Here is a 16,769-nt window from a genome sequence, read left to right on the forward strand (position 1 = left end):
CCTCAGGTTGCTGTCTGTGTGGAGTTTGCACGTTCTCCCCGTTTCTGCGTGGGTTTCCTCTGGGTGCTCCGGTTTCCTCCCACAGTCCAATGATGTGTGGGTTAGGTAGATTGGCCATTTTAAATTGCCCCTTTGTGTCAGGGGGATTAGGAGGATAAATATATGGGGTTACAGGGATAGGGCCTGGGCAGGATTGTTGTCAGTGCAGGCTTGAAGGGCCAAATGGCCTCCTTCTGCACTGTAGATTCTATGAGTCTATGAAGTTAATCATCTCGGTGACTTCAACTTGAGTTGGCAAGGCCTGGGAAAGGGTCATCAGAAAATCAGGGTTGGCAGTAGTAACAGCAATTGCCTCTGTAGTATCTCAAGGGATTGACAACCACAAAGTTTAGTGACTAAATTAACCATTTATTGTAACAAATAAACCATGTACAGGGTACAAGAACTGTGCTATCTGATTACTTTGACTCCAATCTCAGACTGACTGGGAAAGCCCACATCAGCACCAGGATTCACGTGCTTCAGTCCAATTGGTTGATCAGGTCACATAATACCCCCACCCGTCCCTCCACACCAAATCTCACCCCTAAAAGAAGCTTGCTATTGCAGTCTCCTCTTGCTGATGATGTGTGCTGAGCATGAGCTTTTAATCACCAATACAGTTTTCTGCTTCCCTAAGCACAACAAGGTGTTCCCCCATTCTATGCATTGGCATCATATTGACAGAGGGACCAGCAGGATGTGCATGTACGAGAGCTATTGGTGGCACTGACTGCTGGACTGCTAGTCTGTGTGGCCTAGTCCTTCTTCGATTTCTTACGCTTTAATGTATAAGTAATAGAATTTGATGAATGATTTCTTCATTAAATTTAAGCATTGGCCTCAGGTTCCTGGCACTTCCACTGCCAATGGCTGTAGTATCTCAAGGGATTGGCAACCACAAAGTTTATCAGACCAGGCTGATTCATTCCAGAATGAGATGGAGAGATCCTCTGGGCATGAATGAAACTGAGAGATATGTGGATAGTGTGGGAAAATGAAATTGATGTACAAGATCATAATCTTATTGAACAGTGGAACAGGCTTAAGGGGTCTTATGGCATGTTTATGCTCCTATTTCTTATGTTCATATACATTTGAAACACGGTTCCCCATCTCGCTTTTCTACCTATGTCGTTGTGCATCATCCTATGCAATTTCTTAATTCTCACCAGGGTCGATGTAGCTGTGTTCCCTACATGGTGCACAAGAACCAAGCATATGCCATGACATGCTCCTTGAGTTGCCAACACTATTTAAACCAAAATGTGTTTTGTTTGCTGCTTCCCTGAATGCATCAAAATATAGACAAAAAGCCGTTTGGTAGTACAGAAATTTAGTATTGCTGAAAAGAAGCGACATGGGGGGCGGAGGGGGGGGGGGAGGTGATTCTCCCAGCTGCTGTGCTGCTTTTGTAGTGCAGCGGATCGGGAGACTCAAGCGGAGGCTATTTTGTGGGCCCCCCGCCTCCGCGAGTCTCCAGGCACCGGATTTCCAGCGCCATCAGCTCCATGCCAGAAATCGGTGCGGAGCTGTATAAATTATGTTAACACTTATTTAAATATAATTACCATTTCATTCGTGGGCCCTGGACTGAAGTTTCCGGGCCCACGAGCCTCTCCCCAACCCCTGCCAGGAATGTTTCACTCCAGCGGGGTTTACAATTGCGAGGAGCTGGCAGCCGGACCCTGCTGAAGTGAAGGGAGGCCATCAAGGCACCACTGGAGGTTGGGGGTAAGGGGGGGCACCCTTGGGCATTGCCTGCTTTTGGGGGGAAGATCGAGGCAGACAGCGGGGGGGGGGGGGGGGGGGGGAAGTGGGGGGGTGCAAGGCTGGCTCGGACATGTCTGGGAGGCCAGCAATCAAGCCATGGAGGGATCGGAGGGGCAGTGATGTGGGTTGCGGGGCTGACCAGCAATTGGGAGGTCGGCAGTGCAGGGCTGCTGTAAATATGCTGGTTTCTGCTATGACAGATCAGCGTATGCACAGTGGCCCGCTCAATACTATGTTGCCGGCTTCTCCAGCGGGAATAGGCCCCGCCCCCAGATGTTTTGCGTGAATCACGCTAGGGCACTCTGCAGTGCATAAAGTGTGGGAGATTCATTTTAAAAATCCCGCTGAATAATCTTGTGGAATTTATTCCAGTTTTTACGTGAATTCGACACCCAAATTTTTTTTGGGAGAATCCCACCCGTGCTGTCAAAGCCTTTCGTACGAGCATCCAAATTAGGAGCAGGAGTAGGCCACTCGGCCCCTCGACCCTGCTTGTCAATCGTAAATTCATGGCGCATCTTATTGGAACCTCAACTGCACATTCCGCCTACCCCCATTAACCTTTGACTCACTTGTTATTCAAGAATCTGTCCACTTCTGCTTTTAAATATTCTATATGACCTTGTTCCCACCTCTCTCTGGGAAAAAGAATTCCAAAAGCTCATGGCACTCAGAGAAAAAAATTCTTCCCATCACCGTCTCAAATGGAAGACCCCTTATTTTGAACTGTGTCCCCTAATTTTAGTTTCTCCCTCAAGGGGAAGCATCCTTTCAGCATCCACCTTGTCAAAACCCCTCAGGATGTTGTATGTTTCAACAAGATCCCCTCACAATCTTCTAAACTCCAATGGATACAGCACCAGCCTGTCCAATCTTTCCTCATTAGATTAACTCCCCCTTCCCAGATATCAGTCAAACGAACCTTCTCTGAGCTGCTTCTAATTCAATTATATCCTTTCTTAAATAAAGAGACCAAAACTGTACTTGGTGGCCTCACAAATGCCCTTTACAACTGCATCAAAGCATCCAATCCCCTTGCAATAAGCAAAGACATTCCATTTACCTTCCTCATCACTTGATGATCCTGCACACTAACTCTTGATGATTATGTATCAGGGCACCCAGATCCCTCTGTCCCACAGAGTTCTGCAGTCTCTCTCCATTTAAATAATATCCGGCTTATCTATTCTTCCTGCCAAAGCGGACTAGTTCATATCTTTCCACATCATACTTCATCCGCCAAATCTTTGCCCATTCACTTAACCTATCTCCGTCCCTTTGTAGCTCATGCCCTCTGTGCAACTTACTTTCTTAACTATCTTTGTGTCATCAGTAAATTTAGCAACCATACATTCAATCCCTTTATCTAAGTCATTGATATAAATTGTAAAAAGTTGAGACCCCAGAACATATCCCTGTGGCACTCCACTCACCACATCTTGTGAACACAGAAATGATCCATTTCTGCTACTCTTTGTTTCCTCTTCGCATACAAATCCTCTATCCATGTTAATATGTTACCCCTCCAGCATGAGCTTTTATTTTGCAAAGCAACCTTTGATGTGGCACCTTGTCAAAAGCTTCTGGAAATCTAAGTACACCACATCTACAGGTTCTCCTTTATCCATGTTGCTTGCTACTTCCTCAAAGAACACCAAAATGTTAGTCAAAATGATTTCCCTTTCACAAACCATGTTGATTCTCCCTGCATCGAGATTTTCTAAATGCCTCAGCATAACCTCCTTAATAATAGATTCTGGCAATTTCCCTCTGAAAGACGTTAGGCTAACAGGCTTATAGTTTCCTGCTTTCCGCCTCCTCCTTTCTTGAATAGAGAAGTCACATTCACTATTTTCCAACCTGCTGCCACCTTTCCAGAATCCAAGGAATTTTGGAAAATTAAAATTCATCCTGCACTTATTGGGGACAGACTCACAAGAATACCAAACCTCAAGGGGAACAACAATTTATACTGCATAAGAGTACACTTGCCAACCAATCAGAACCCTCCCCTCATGCGGTATGGATTGTATTTCCCTTTGAGATTTGGTATTCTTGTGAATCTGTCCTGATGAGTGCGAGACAGAAAGCTTTGACAACATGTCCATTTTGATAGCAATGTATCAAAGGTACTCCATCTCTGCCTGGCTACTAGATGAGTAGCAACTACTGCTGTCATTATGGAATATCAGGGATTCCTACCACAGCAATAATGTAATTATGTGACACTTTTATAGAATACCTGAAGCCAACTTAAATGTCTCCATTTGCTTTACATAGTAACTTTGAAGTGAATAATGTCATATAGGGATACAGTCTGCATTAGCAACAACCCATAGAAATCAGAATCAAATGTCTATTTAATGGCTGATTTGGAGATATTTATTGAGGAAGGGTGGTGGGTGGGTGGGGTGGGGGGGGAACAGAAGGAGAATTTCCTACTGTTATTTGTAATGGACATTTTAATTCCCACCTCAACAACCAGGATCACTTTCCCGTACTGTGTAATGCATTGAGTTCAAACCATTGTGTAGATCTCAACTCGTAAACATTTGCCCAAAGGGGAGGTACCAACTGAGATAAGCGGGCACTTGGGGCAACCAACAAAAAGGAAAAATAAACAATGCTGTGTTCAGTTTTGGGAAAAGAATTCCCAGTTTGGGGCGGCACAGTGGTTCGCACTGCTGCCTCACACTGCCAGGCACCCAGGTTCAATTCCGGCCTTGGGTCAGTATGTGTGTGGAGTTTGCACATTCTCCGCGTGTCTGCGTGGGTTTGCTCCGGGTGCTTCCCTAAGCACAACAAGGTGCTCTCCCATTCTATGCATTGGCATCATATTGACAGAGGGACCAGCAGGATGTGCATGTACGAGAGCTATTGGTGGCACTGACTGCTGGACTGCTAGTCTGTGTGGCCTAGTCCTTCTTCGATTTCTTACGCTTTAATGTATAAGTAATAGAATTTGATGAATGATTTCTTCATTAAATTTAAGCATTGGCCTCAAGTTCCTGGCACTTCCACTGCCAATGGCTGTAGTATCTCAAGGGATTGGCAACCACAAAGTTTATCAGACCAGGCTGATTCATTCCAGAATGAGATGGAGAGATCCTCTGGGCATGAATGAAACTGAGAGATATGTGGATAGTGTGGGAAAATGAAATTGATGTACAAGATCATAATCTTATTGAACAGTGGAACAGGCTTAAGGGGTCTTATGGCATGTTCATGCTCCTATTTCTTATGTTCATATACATTTGAAACATGGTTCCCCATCTCGCTTCATTAGAATCCCTACATTGCAGGAGGCCATTCGGCCCATCGAGCCTGCACTGACAACAATCCCACTCAGGCTCTATCCCCGTAACCCCATGTATTTAGACACTAAGGAGCAATTTGGTGTGGCCAATTAACCTAACCCGCACATCTTTGGACTATGGATGGAAACCAGAGCACCCGGAGGAAACCCACGCAGACATGGGAGAATGTGCAAACTTCACACAGTGACCCGAGGCCAGAATTGAACCTAGGTCCCTGGTACTGTGAGGCAGTAGTGCTAACCACTGTACACCTAACTAGCACCATCAATAAATAAACTTAATAGCTTTGTTCGGGGGAGGGGATGGCCTCGTGGTATTGTCACTGGACTACTAATCCAGAAACTCAGCGAATGTTCTGGGGACCCAAGTTCGAATCCCGCAGCTGGTGGAATTTGAATTCAATAAAAAAAAGCTGGAATTAAGAATCTACTGTTGACTATGAAACCATTGTTGATTGTTGGAAAAACCCATCTGGTTCACTAATGTCCTTCAGGGAAGGAAATCTGCTGTCCTTACCTGGTCTGGCCTACATGTGACTCCAGAGCCACAGCAGTGTGGTTGCCTCTCAACTGCCTTTGGGCAACTAAGGATGGACAATAAATGCTGACCAGCCAGCGACACCTATGTCCCAAGAATTAATTTAAAAAATCATTCTGAGCCACTCTATTACACACTCAGTTCATTTTGCCAATTTGATGAAGTTGTTTGGAACAAATTCACATCCAGTCCCATTCTTCCTGCTGTTTATTTTAATTGACCAACTACCTGGTTGTTGAGATGGGACCATTGGAAGCCCTCGGTTGAAGTGGGATCTCAGAAGACAATACAAGTAAAAAATCAAACACCAGTTGGGTCATGATAATCGATTTATTAAGAACACTCAGTTCCAAAACTTGTTTTTTTTTTAATGTTTATGTAGCCTTTTTTTTAATACTTTGGCTTCTAAACTATTGCCGTTATATACACAAAGCAAAATTTCTGTTGTGTTAAATGATACACCATAAGAAAATACATAGTATTTACAAAGTGCAAAAATAAGGCATATATGAATACAGAAAGAATTTAGCCCACAGGATTGGTCAAAGTACCAATGACTCTTTTGAGGCAGTTTGATATGGCAGTCATCTTGTACAAATGGGCTGTTTGCTCCCTACATTTCTGGTGATTGTCGGCTTAAAACACTGTGTGCTAGGTGGCTTTTAAAGCAGTGAGACTTTGATAACCTGGTCGTATTTATGGAAGGCAGATACTGTTTGTTAGATTATGAAACAGATTAGTCACCGGACAGCTAAATACTGACTCCCCCACCCCCCCTCTCCCACCCCCATGAGGTCTCATTTCTCATTAAGTCATTTGGGGAATCCTCAACTCAAAAGCCAAGCAACATCACCTCTACGCACTTAAATAAATGATAGGTTGAGAATTATTCATTTTGTTCAAAACATGTTGTAAATTAACATACTGCATACTTTGCTGGGGGGTGGGGAGGCGGGGGCGGTCGACTCATGTGCAAAGCTCTTTGGTGTACTGCATTACAGTGCTGGAATACAAGGATTTACCAAGCCCTGTATCTCCCTCACCTCGCAAGTTCCTAGTCACATGCGAGAGGCGACCTGCACAAGGGCAAGACGCTTTCTCAGAAGTGGGGTGGGAAACTGGAGGCAGGCCCAGACATTTAAAAAGACAGAATCAGCATTAGTGGTACAAGTCTAGAAGTTGTACAAGGAAAATTAAAGGGTGAAGAGACAAGGGGTACGTGGCAAAAGAAGAAAAAGAGCATTTCCAATTTTTCAGTTTCATCTTTTAGTGTTTACTATAACAACTGTATGTTTTACCTGATGAGCTGTAAAATCCAACACACCTCTGGCAACACTCTACAACTTGTACTTTTGACTTTTGTACCAACTGGTTGTCCACTAAAGCTTCAACTTTGTCAAAGATGCAAATCAGATTTCTGTTCCCCTTTACCCTGGGCTTGTCTATAAAAACCCATGTGAAGATGTGACTTACAACTAAACTTTAAGCAAATTAGTCTATTTAAAATTTAAGAATATGCTCAGATTTTGAACTATTTGGATTTACACAAAAAATACTGGTGAGGTTTTATAAGAGCATACTTTATTTTCTTTTACCATGTTATGACTTCAGTCTTGAACTGTGTGAAATGTTGGTGAAGAATTTCACAGATAAAATTTTAGATGCATGGATCTGAAAATTGAAATCCTGATCATGCCTCTTCACCTGATGCACTCAAGAGTAGCTTGGAAGCTACAGTTTTACACGAGCAATATTGCCACATTACGATTGTCAACTTTGATTAAGTAACACTGATGAAATGTGTGCAGGACTACATGGAGAACTCTTAAATCTCAACCAGGCCACCAAAGAATTAAGAAGGAGAAAAGCATCTCGAGAATGATAACTGGTGCTGCCCTGAAGTACTTCCTATCCTGGTTTGTAACAGCATTGTTCTGTGAAAATAGGTTGCCTCTCATGGAATGGCACATGCCATTGGTATGAGCACCAAAAGAGATGGAGAAAATAACTTCTGGGTGGCAGTTAACTCATTTCCAATTCAAGGACCATAACTTAATCATGTGCGGTCTAAAACTGAAGTTCAGTCCCACTGGAAAATGATTGTATCTTTCTGCTTTTTATGGCATGGAACTGGATTAATGGATCCCAGCTGTAATAGGAAAACTAGGCACCAGGATTATTGTTCAGGTTCAAGCCCATTTAGATTTCCTTGAGCCATTGTGCTCCCAGAAGATCACGGGTCTTCTGCAGTTTGAGCTTAAGACCAGAGAGAGGGAAATGGAAGAAGGTGACATGCTGAGGAGGAAATGGTAAGTGGCAGTCATGGTAAGACCAGCATTTGTTGCCATTACTAATTGCCCTTGAACGGACTGGCTTGCTTGGCCATTTCAGAGGGCAGTTAAGAGTCAACAACATTACTGTGGGCTCACATGTAAGTCAGAAGATTGCCTTCCTTAAAGGACCTCAGTGAATCGGATGGGTTTGTGCATCAATTGGTAGTTTCACAGTCATCAATTCCCGGTTTTATTAACTGAATTTAAATTCCGCCCAGTGCCTTGGTGGGATTTGAACCCATGTCCTTGAGTCCATGGCATTAGCCTGGGTCACTGGATCACTAGTCCAATAGCATTACCATTGGTTCACTAGTCCAATAGCATTACCATTATGCCACTATCTCCCCTGAATCTGGCTCACTGATGTGGCTAAAAATGGTAGGACTGTTACTGGGGCTGAGGGCTCTTTTTATTCAGATCAGTAACCAAATACTCAGTTAGGCTAATTCTGATTGGACTCACACTGGGAAGATTAATAGTGCCTTCTGCAGTTTCAAATTTATTGTCCGGCAGTTCCTCCATACAGCTTTGGCTCACCTCAATCTCCAGGTTCTTTGAGCTTAAATAAATAGAGATGGGTCTTACAGGGTGGGATTGTGCACTCCATAATAGCAATGGAAGTTAACTTTGTGGGCTTCTCAGTAATTTGGTTTGAGGTCTCTTAATTAAGGTGCATGCGAGACATCCACCCGGCCCAAAATATTGTAGCTTCTATAAACAAGTTACTTAGGGAACTGTTTTCGGTATTTTGCTATCAATATGATCATTTTAATATTGTTAGCAGTGTCTCAAGTCACTCTTCTTGTTTCAATCATTTCTAAACAGTTTCCATCAATAGAAAAGACCCAATTTTTGCAGTAGCAATGACAGTGAAACTGTCAGCCTTTGCCAACATTCCTCCACTGAAACTGACAGCAAATTTATGGGCAGGATTTGCTGGCCGCGCTCGCTTTGAAACCAGAAAATCCCACCCGAGGTCAATAGACCTTTCCATGGTCCGCCCCTCGCCTGCTCCGATTTCCGTGGCGGGTGGAACGGGAAAATTTGCCCCCAGGAGTCTGCACTTGTGCAGAGTAACACGGAAATATAGAAGTTGCTGTCGATGGTTTTATGTTTCTTAGAGGGGGCACTGTTGTCAATGGAGATCCACCAAATTGATGATAACTTCCAATCATATACTGTTGGTCTTAGTGTAAAAACCCTTGACAAGGTTACACCCTGTTGAATGGGGTGTAACTGAGCTTTTAAATGCTGTAATTTCATAATTATAGCTAAACTACCCTTGGTGGTGTTGAAAAACTAATTTCATATTTTGTGGAATAGAATTTCATAGAATTTCATAGAATTTCATAGAATCCCTACAGTGCAGAAAGAGGCCATTTGGCCCATCGAGTCCGCACCGACCACAATCCCACCCAGGCCCTACCCCCATATCCCTACATATTTTACCTGCTAATCCCTCTAACCTACGCATCCCAGGACACTAAGGGGAAATTTCTTTTTAGCATGGCCAATCAACCTAACCCGCACATCTTTGGACTGTCAATTTTTTACCATTATCATAAAGAAACTCCACATATTTTGTTTAAAAATAAGCTTATCTTTGTTTTAGTTTCTATCTTAATCCAATCATAAGCAGTTATAACCCTTGCTCCCTGAAAATTTTAATCTGAAACTAAATGGTGCTTTTAACTTCCTGGCTGGATGTGTGTGTGAATACTTCAATGTTATTGGCTACCTTCTTGTTCGCTGTTGCACGCTGAGATACTGCCTCCACCTGGTGCCAGGTTGGGAAGGGAAAACCACGTCACAGGCATTTTTCCCTGAGGTCTGTGGTGAGCATCCTTGCTTAGCCACGGATCGCAAAATCCAGGCCATAATTTGTGATTTCTATTGGGTTCTGAGTGTGCAGTAAATGTGATATTCATCTACTTTGGCTCCACTTGCTAAATGATTTTTATCTTTCAGAATTTGACTGCCATGATCAGTAACAGAAGGGCAGCTGCTTCAAAATTCAATTTCTCTGAAAAGCGTATGAATAGTAATGGAGAAATTGATCCATCGTGTTGCTTGAGGTGACTTGATTGTTGGGTTTTTAATGAGGGTTTCTGCAGGAGGAGATCGTGATGTTTTCAGTACTGCTGCTCCAGGCAAGAACTCTCTTTGCTTTCAATTCTTTTCACCATCTCCTTAGCTTCTCAGACTGTCACGTATCAAGGGATCAACTGTGTGGCCTCTCAAAACAGTGCAAGGATCCTGTTGCTAGCTGAAGGAAAATTTTGCTTCAAAAACTGAACACAACTTTCTTAGCCATTCCCCCTCCACTAACATTGTGACATTTAAGTTCCTGCATCCCCAGGACATCACCATATGAGAAGCAACCTGAAGAAATGCGAGTTGAGACCTGATATGCTGCAGCACAATGGAAGTGGAAAGGTTGTATAAAGCTTCCTCCTGTTTCTTGCTATTTTTCAATGTCGCTCATCCATTTGCTCAAAAGAAATTAATATCTGCTTCATAAATTTGCCATACACAAGATTGCAAAATCAACAGAAAATCTCTTCTGTTGCGCAGAGGAAGAACGATCGACAGGCACGGACTGGTAGGTACGATGAAACATTGATACAGAATTAGGCGGTTTGAGTGCCAAACATATACCATTGTGATCATCTATGCAAGGATCCAGTTCACAAGCAACCACTGTTATATCATAGTGTCACTGCTCATACAAGGAGGTGCATTAGCACTGGAATGGGATGTACTCAACATGGGTCAGAATGATCATTTATACCTGTCAGGTATTACTTAACCCAAAGGCATTTAAGGAAATATTATTATTGATTCAGAGGGAGCAGAAATAAGAAATCCGGGCAGTGACGTGCAGCTCTTGGGCCGATTTACTTTTAAGATGATCGTTCATCCCTTTCGATCATTTTGATTCCTGCCGTCAGTTACTTACAAATGATTTGTGAATTTTACTGGTCATTTGGAGGAGTGTGTGCAAGTAGTCAGCAAGGAGGCAAGCTGGTTAATAGTAAGGAATGACAGGACAGAATATTGCAAGTATTAAATATTAATTAACAGCACAGTACCTTTCAGATTTTTGAAAATATTTTTTGAACATTGCACATAACTAGGGGGAACATGACATTATTAATTTTATACCAGCCATACGGTTACTATATAGGGCAGCAAGCAAATCCTTTGATAAAGATCTCCTTCAAATGCCAGAACACTGAATTGGCCAGAGATTTCAGAATAGGTAGCAGTTTCAAAGGACTAAAGTGAAGTACTTTTCATTTAAATATCATTACAGGAAGGGAGATTATAAGATACAAAATGGTACGAAAATACTTTTTCTGTGCGCTTCCTTGCTTCGAATAAAAATTACCAAAAATAAACTATTTCCTTTACACTAAGACAAGGGTTGAAACCGGTGTCACCTATTTTCAATTCAATTTTGTTCCCTTTTAAAAATCAATATTTCATTTACTTATTTCCTTTTCAAATGTGGGGCCTATGGATTACATGCTGAAAATATTGCTTTAAAAAAGTCACATTGGTCGGTACCCAAGTTTGTTGCAAAACAAATGAATATAATGCCAAGCCTGATGCTGGCTCGCGACTGTGCGTCTGAACTCAGGTTTAACATTTTCGTATGTTTGTAGGGAGTCTCAGCTTCAGCACAGTCCTCCTTTTGTTTTCTATATAAAGTGATTGCATAATTTACTGCTTTTTGCAAAGTGGTACATTTGTTTTTGAGGGTGGGTAGCTGGTGGAAGTGTTGCTTCATTGAATACCAGGCAAAACAAGACTCCCTCCCTCCCTGCAACACCCTCAAACACCACCAAGCCTATTCAAAAGCATCTGCAGTGCAAAACTGTACACTGCCTAACCTCAGAAACATACTCAATTTTGAAAACACTACCAAACATTTGCATGGAATGGCTTCTAACATTTCAACACCTAGAAGAGATCTAAAAAAAACAGGCAAACTGTGACAAACGCCTCTACTTTTAACTGTGCAAAGTGAACAATAAAATATACTCACAAAAGAAAGCATCAAATACTTGCTTAAAGTAGTGTGACCTTGCAATTGTGATTAAGGAAAGACACCAGTATTGTAATACTTTCCATTATTCAGGATAGCAAATATTGCTCGTCTGGTAAAGAGTTCTTTTTTTTCTTGATAAAAATTATTTTAAAAACTTGCAAAAGATATGAGCAAATGTAAGCTATATACAAAAGATATAATGCAGGTTGTGTGGCAAGGCCAGTATGAGAGTTGGCCAATATTATATCTGTCCTTTCGACTGTACCGGCCAATTTAGTCAGATTTAGACTTAGACTCTTTGGCAATGGACTTCATGTTCACTCTGCTTCCAGTAAAATGCAGTAAATGCACAACTTTATAAAGCTTTTAACTCGTTCAGCAACCAGGATATTAGTACATGCAACAACCACAGAGTAGCCATCTTATGGTTGATCAATTAGATTCTTCCATTGACTTTACCTTTGCCAACATGACTTCTTTGGCTGGTATACTTTAGCAGTTCTGCTTGCTTTTTATTTAACGCCCCAGTTCAAGTGGCGTTAAATGTACCTATGGTTTCTATTGCACTGAGCATATTACCATTGCAAGTTCATTGTTGCATTTAAGTTCAGGTCTGTAACGTCCAGGAAGTCTGCAGAGAAGATGCTCGGGGTGGAGGAGCCCGCAGATCCAAAAGCTGTTGCTGAGCTGGGTGGTGTGAGGTCCAACCAGTCCATGTTCTCCAAGGGAGTTTCTGTAAGACCTAGGTTCATAACATGGCCGTGCGTGGGTGACGGTGACATCTGGGTGTCCATTGGGGACAGAGGGTTCTCCAGAATGTCTCGGCTGTTCAGCATATCCTCCCGCGAGTTGCCGGAAAAGCCTTCAGCCACGTTGTTGAGCTGGGAATCTTCGCCGCCGATTTTAAGCAACGTGAGGTCAGTGCCCCTGCTCAAGGAGCTGCGAGAATTCAGCAGCGCCTCCAGTTGGCTGTCTCCGTTACTTGTGCAATGGTCGAACGCGAGCTGGGGAGGCGACATGTGGTTAAAAGGACTTGTTGAAGTCCTCGGCACTGTCACAGTGGAAGCTCCTGATGATACAGTGATCTGAGGCAATGATTTCGAAGTACAATGATGATCATTTTTGGCATTTGGCGGCATTTCTGCAAAGAGAACAGCTCCAATAAGAAAATATACCAGGAAGGAAGGTCATTCTTTATCGCTTATGGAAAATATGAAACTGGAATAGTAATGAAAGCTAAAATAAATTGTCCTTTAAAAGATGATTTGAAGAGGAGTGAAACTGAATACATAGTTGATTTTGTAAATCAACCTGAATAAGTGATAGTCTGTAACAGTTTTGAACATTACCATTTATACAGTTAAAATACCAGATACTTCTTAAAGAGCCAACCCTGCTCCCTCCCTGTTTCTGATCCCAGGTCCTTCAACCAGACACTGAGTGCTTTTGAATGAGGGATTCCACATGTCCCCCTGCCACACCTCGCACTCCACCACTTTTAACTCTTTCCAAACCTCTGGCCATGCTGAGAAGTCTAAATGCTTTCAAATGCAGTATTTACACTCAAATTCACACTCCAGCATCTTTACAAGCCTTTTGATTGACAGGTCCAGGTTATTTCACAGTATGCAGTAGCTTTTTCCATTTTTGTTTCCCTTTGCAATTAATTAAATCTGAAATGCTTCCTGTTTTCAGCTGGTTTCTAACCACATTTTTTTAAACAGGCTTTCTCTTTGTTCTGAAGACCTTCTTAGAAATACCAGATGCATAGCCTGACTGCTCTTTGTTTCTATAATGGGTCTTTTTCAACCTCTTACGCTGGAATAGCATGCTTGAACTGGAGGTGGTTTTCAGCCACAGAAGAAGCTGGCACAACTTCCCCTGCCACCCTGGCAGTGGCATTTTGGGTCTCATTGCTCAATGCCAGGGTAGTATTACCAGGATCCAGGATAGCAGGGAACAGTGTCAGGTTGGCACTGCCAAGAAAGGAGGCTGGGGGGGGGGGGGGGGTGGTGCTGGGATTGAGGCCTAAGACTTGAGGGGGGGAATCGGGTCACCTTCATCCCTGCATGGGGGGAGGGGGGGTGCCTTGCACATTCAGTTGTGGGCGAAGTGGTTGCCCTTCTGTGGTGCACGTTTAGGGTACTTCCTTTGTCTGCGGGGGATTGCCATGTCCGAGGTGGGGGAGGACGGGAGGAGGTGGGGGGGGTGGGGGGTGGGCCTGCCAATGAACTCTGAGATCGGGGCAAGATGCAGATTTGAGGTTACAGTCAGGTCAGCCATGATATTATGAAATGGCGGAGCAGGCTCGAGGGGCCGAATGGGTGAGAATGGATGTATATTTCTTTACACTTAAATCACGATGAGATTAAGGTGTACAACATTCTTCCATAACGAGGGCTGTTTGCAAATCTGCCATGTTGTAACTGCTACATTTGATGTAATCCCCAGCAAGAGCATGCAAATATTCCAAATTATATTATTTATCTTAAAGTAAAAAGGATGAAAGATATCTTACACCAGTTGCCTGTTATCCAATTAGAAGCCCTTAACCGTTCAACGAGAAACAGCATATTTTAGACATGAGTTGAATTTTACAATCGGGAAAAGTTACTTCATGCTGTGCCACTGAATAATATTAGTGGATCATTGTCAAGGTTACAAGTCTCACCTCCACTCTCAATGAGCACGTCCAGTAGGTCATCCATCTGGTTTCTAGACATTTGCTGCAGATATACAAAATTAAACTACATAAAGTAAGTCTCAACCAAAAGGAATGCTTAAAAACAAGTCAGCCAATAGCCACCAGAATATAGAACTGACAAATCAATTTTAAAAGAATCATAGAAATATAGAATCCATACAGTACAGAAGGCCGTTCGGCCCATCGAGCCCACTCTGACAACAATCCCACCCAGGCCCTATCCCCGTATTTACCCTGATAATCCCCCTGACACTGAGGGGCCATTTTCTAGCATGGCCAATCCACCTAACCCGCACATCTTTGGAATGTGGGAGGAAACCGGAGCATCCGGAGCAAACCCACACAGACACGGAGAGAATGTGCAAACTCCACACAGACAGATGCTTGTGGTAATACTAAAAATCAATCATCTCTGAACTTCCCAAAGTCAGTATAATATATAAAACTTAAAAGGCATCATTACAATTATCTAAAAACTGTTGAAACAGTTCCGTTATATTGATCAGGGAACGTTTTTAAAGCAAGAGGTCAATAAATTCTTGAGTAACAATGGAGTCAAAGGTCATTGGAGGAAGGCGGAATGTGGAGTTGAGGCCATATTCAGATCAGCCAAAGTATTTGAATGGTGGACCAGGCTCGAAGGGCTGAAAGGCCTACACTCCTGCTCCTAATTTGTATGTCTGTTTGTATCCTATTATTACTTCAAATGTAACAATTATCATTTGATGTCTGATTGGTAGAAATAACCGTAGAATTTTCAAAATGCAGTTCTCCCCAAAAGAACTGTGATAGATTTTTTAATATTTGTTCATGTGGGCGTCACTGGCTTGGACCAGCATTTATTGCCCAATCCAAATTGACTTTGAGCTGAGTGGCTAGCTAGACCATTTCAGAAGGCAGTTAAGAATCAATCACATTGCCGTGGGTCTAGAGTCACATGTAGGCCAGACCGAGCAAGGGCGGCAGATTTCCTTCCTCAAAGGACATTAATGAACCAGATGGATTTTCATAACAATTGACAATTTCATGATCATTATTAAGATTTTTTAATTCCAGATTTTTATTTAATTTATCTGCCGTGCTGGGATTTTAACCTGAGCCCTACTCGGGGTCTCTGGATTACTGGTCCAGTGACAATATCACTACCCCAGCACTGTCCCATTGAAACCACTGTTAATAAATGTCTACTAAAATTAACCGGAAAATCTTTAAAAGAATCAATCACTAAATTAAGGAAAAACATGGGGCGGGATTTTCCACACTCCCTGCAACATGCTTCAGTGAAGGCTGCCCGCCTTGGGCCAGTGGTGGGATCAGAAGATCTCGCCGCCACTGTCAACGGGGTTTCCTGTTCTATGCAGCCTCGCTGCCGGGAAGCCCATGGCAGGGGCTCGTCGTCGGCGGGACTGGAAGATCCCATCGGCAACAATGACCAGAAAATTCCAGCCACCAAGTATAAAACTACAACCCTTCAATGCCTTTGACAGAGTCACAAAGGATTTGATAGATACATCAAACCATTTAGTGAGTGTGCGGCAGTGGTTCAGTGCCACATGAATCACTGAAATAAAACAAGTTTAGCTTATTAGAAGTAAATAGTGATGCTGCCTAATGATAATGTTCAATTATTTCTCACCTGCTTCACTGCATCTTCGTAAGAAGGAGGTTGTTTGATCTTGCTCAGGGTTGAATTTGAACTGCAGAAAGCAGCAGCGTTGATAGCAAACTTTTGACCAACTTGATTTGCAGAGTTTGGAACATTCATCTAAATGGAAAGCACAAGCAGAAACGCACAATTATTAACAAATATTATTGGTTGCTTTCTCTAATCTAAGGGCACCCAAACTCAGGAGTGATTGTGGGGAGGGAGCACCTCTCTGTCCATCTATCTCACAGCAGATATCCATTTCACCAAGGTTCAGTTTGTGCATTTATTACGCTGTTCATCCATCAGTTATTGCCCCAGAGAAATCAATACCCTGAATTCACAAATTGCTGACGTTTCCAAAAGT

The 16,769-nt window shown here is 42.7% G+C and overlaps 1 protein-coding gene across 4 annotated transcripts in view; it reads right to left on the reverse strand.

Moving 5' to 3' along the window:
* Positions 1-5,985: 5,985 nt before the first annotated feature.
* Positions 5,986-16,769, reverse strand: part of LOC144501559 (myocardin-like) — a 362,084-nt gene continuing 351,300 nt past the window's right edge. For 3 of the 4 annotated variants that reach the window (XM_078225413.1, XM_078225414.1, XM_078225411.1), the window contains 3 exons: positions 16,394-16,522; positions 14,725-14,800; positions 5,986-13,194 (listed from right to left, as the gene is read on the reverse strand). In XM_078225413.1, the coding sequence (XP_078081539.1) occupies positions 12,629-13,194; positions 14,725-14,800; positions 16,394-16,522 (771 nt within the window). In that variant the 3' untranslated portion in view covers positions 5,986-12,628. The remainder of the gene's footprint in view (positions 13,195-14,724; positions 14,801-16,393; positions 16,523-16,769) is intronic. The other variant, XM_078225412.1, reaches the window with a different exon arrangement.

Source organism: Mustelus asterias, chromosome 12 (assembly GCF_964213995.1).
Source record: "Mustelus asterias chromosome 12, sMusAst1.hap1.1, whole genome shotgun sequence".
NCBI lineage: Eukaryota > Metazoa > Chordata > Chondrichthyes > Carcharhiniformes > Triakidae > Mustelus > Mustelus asterias.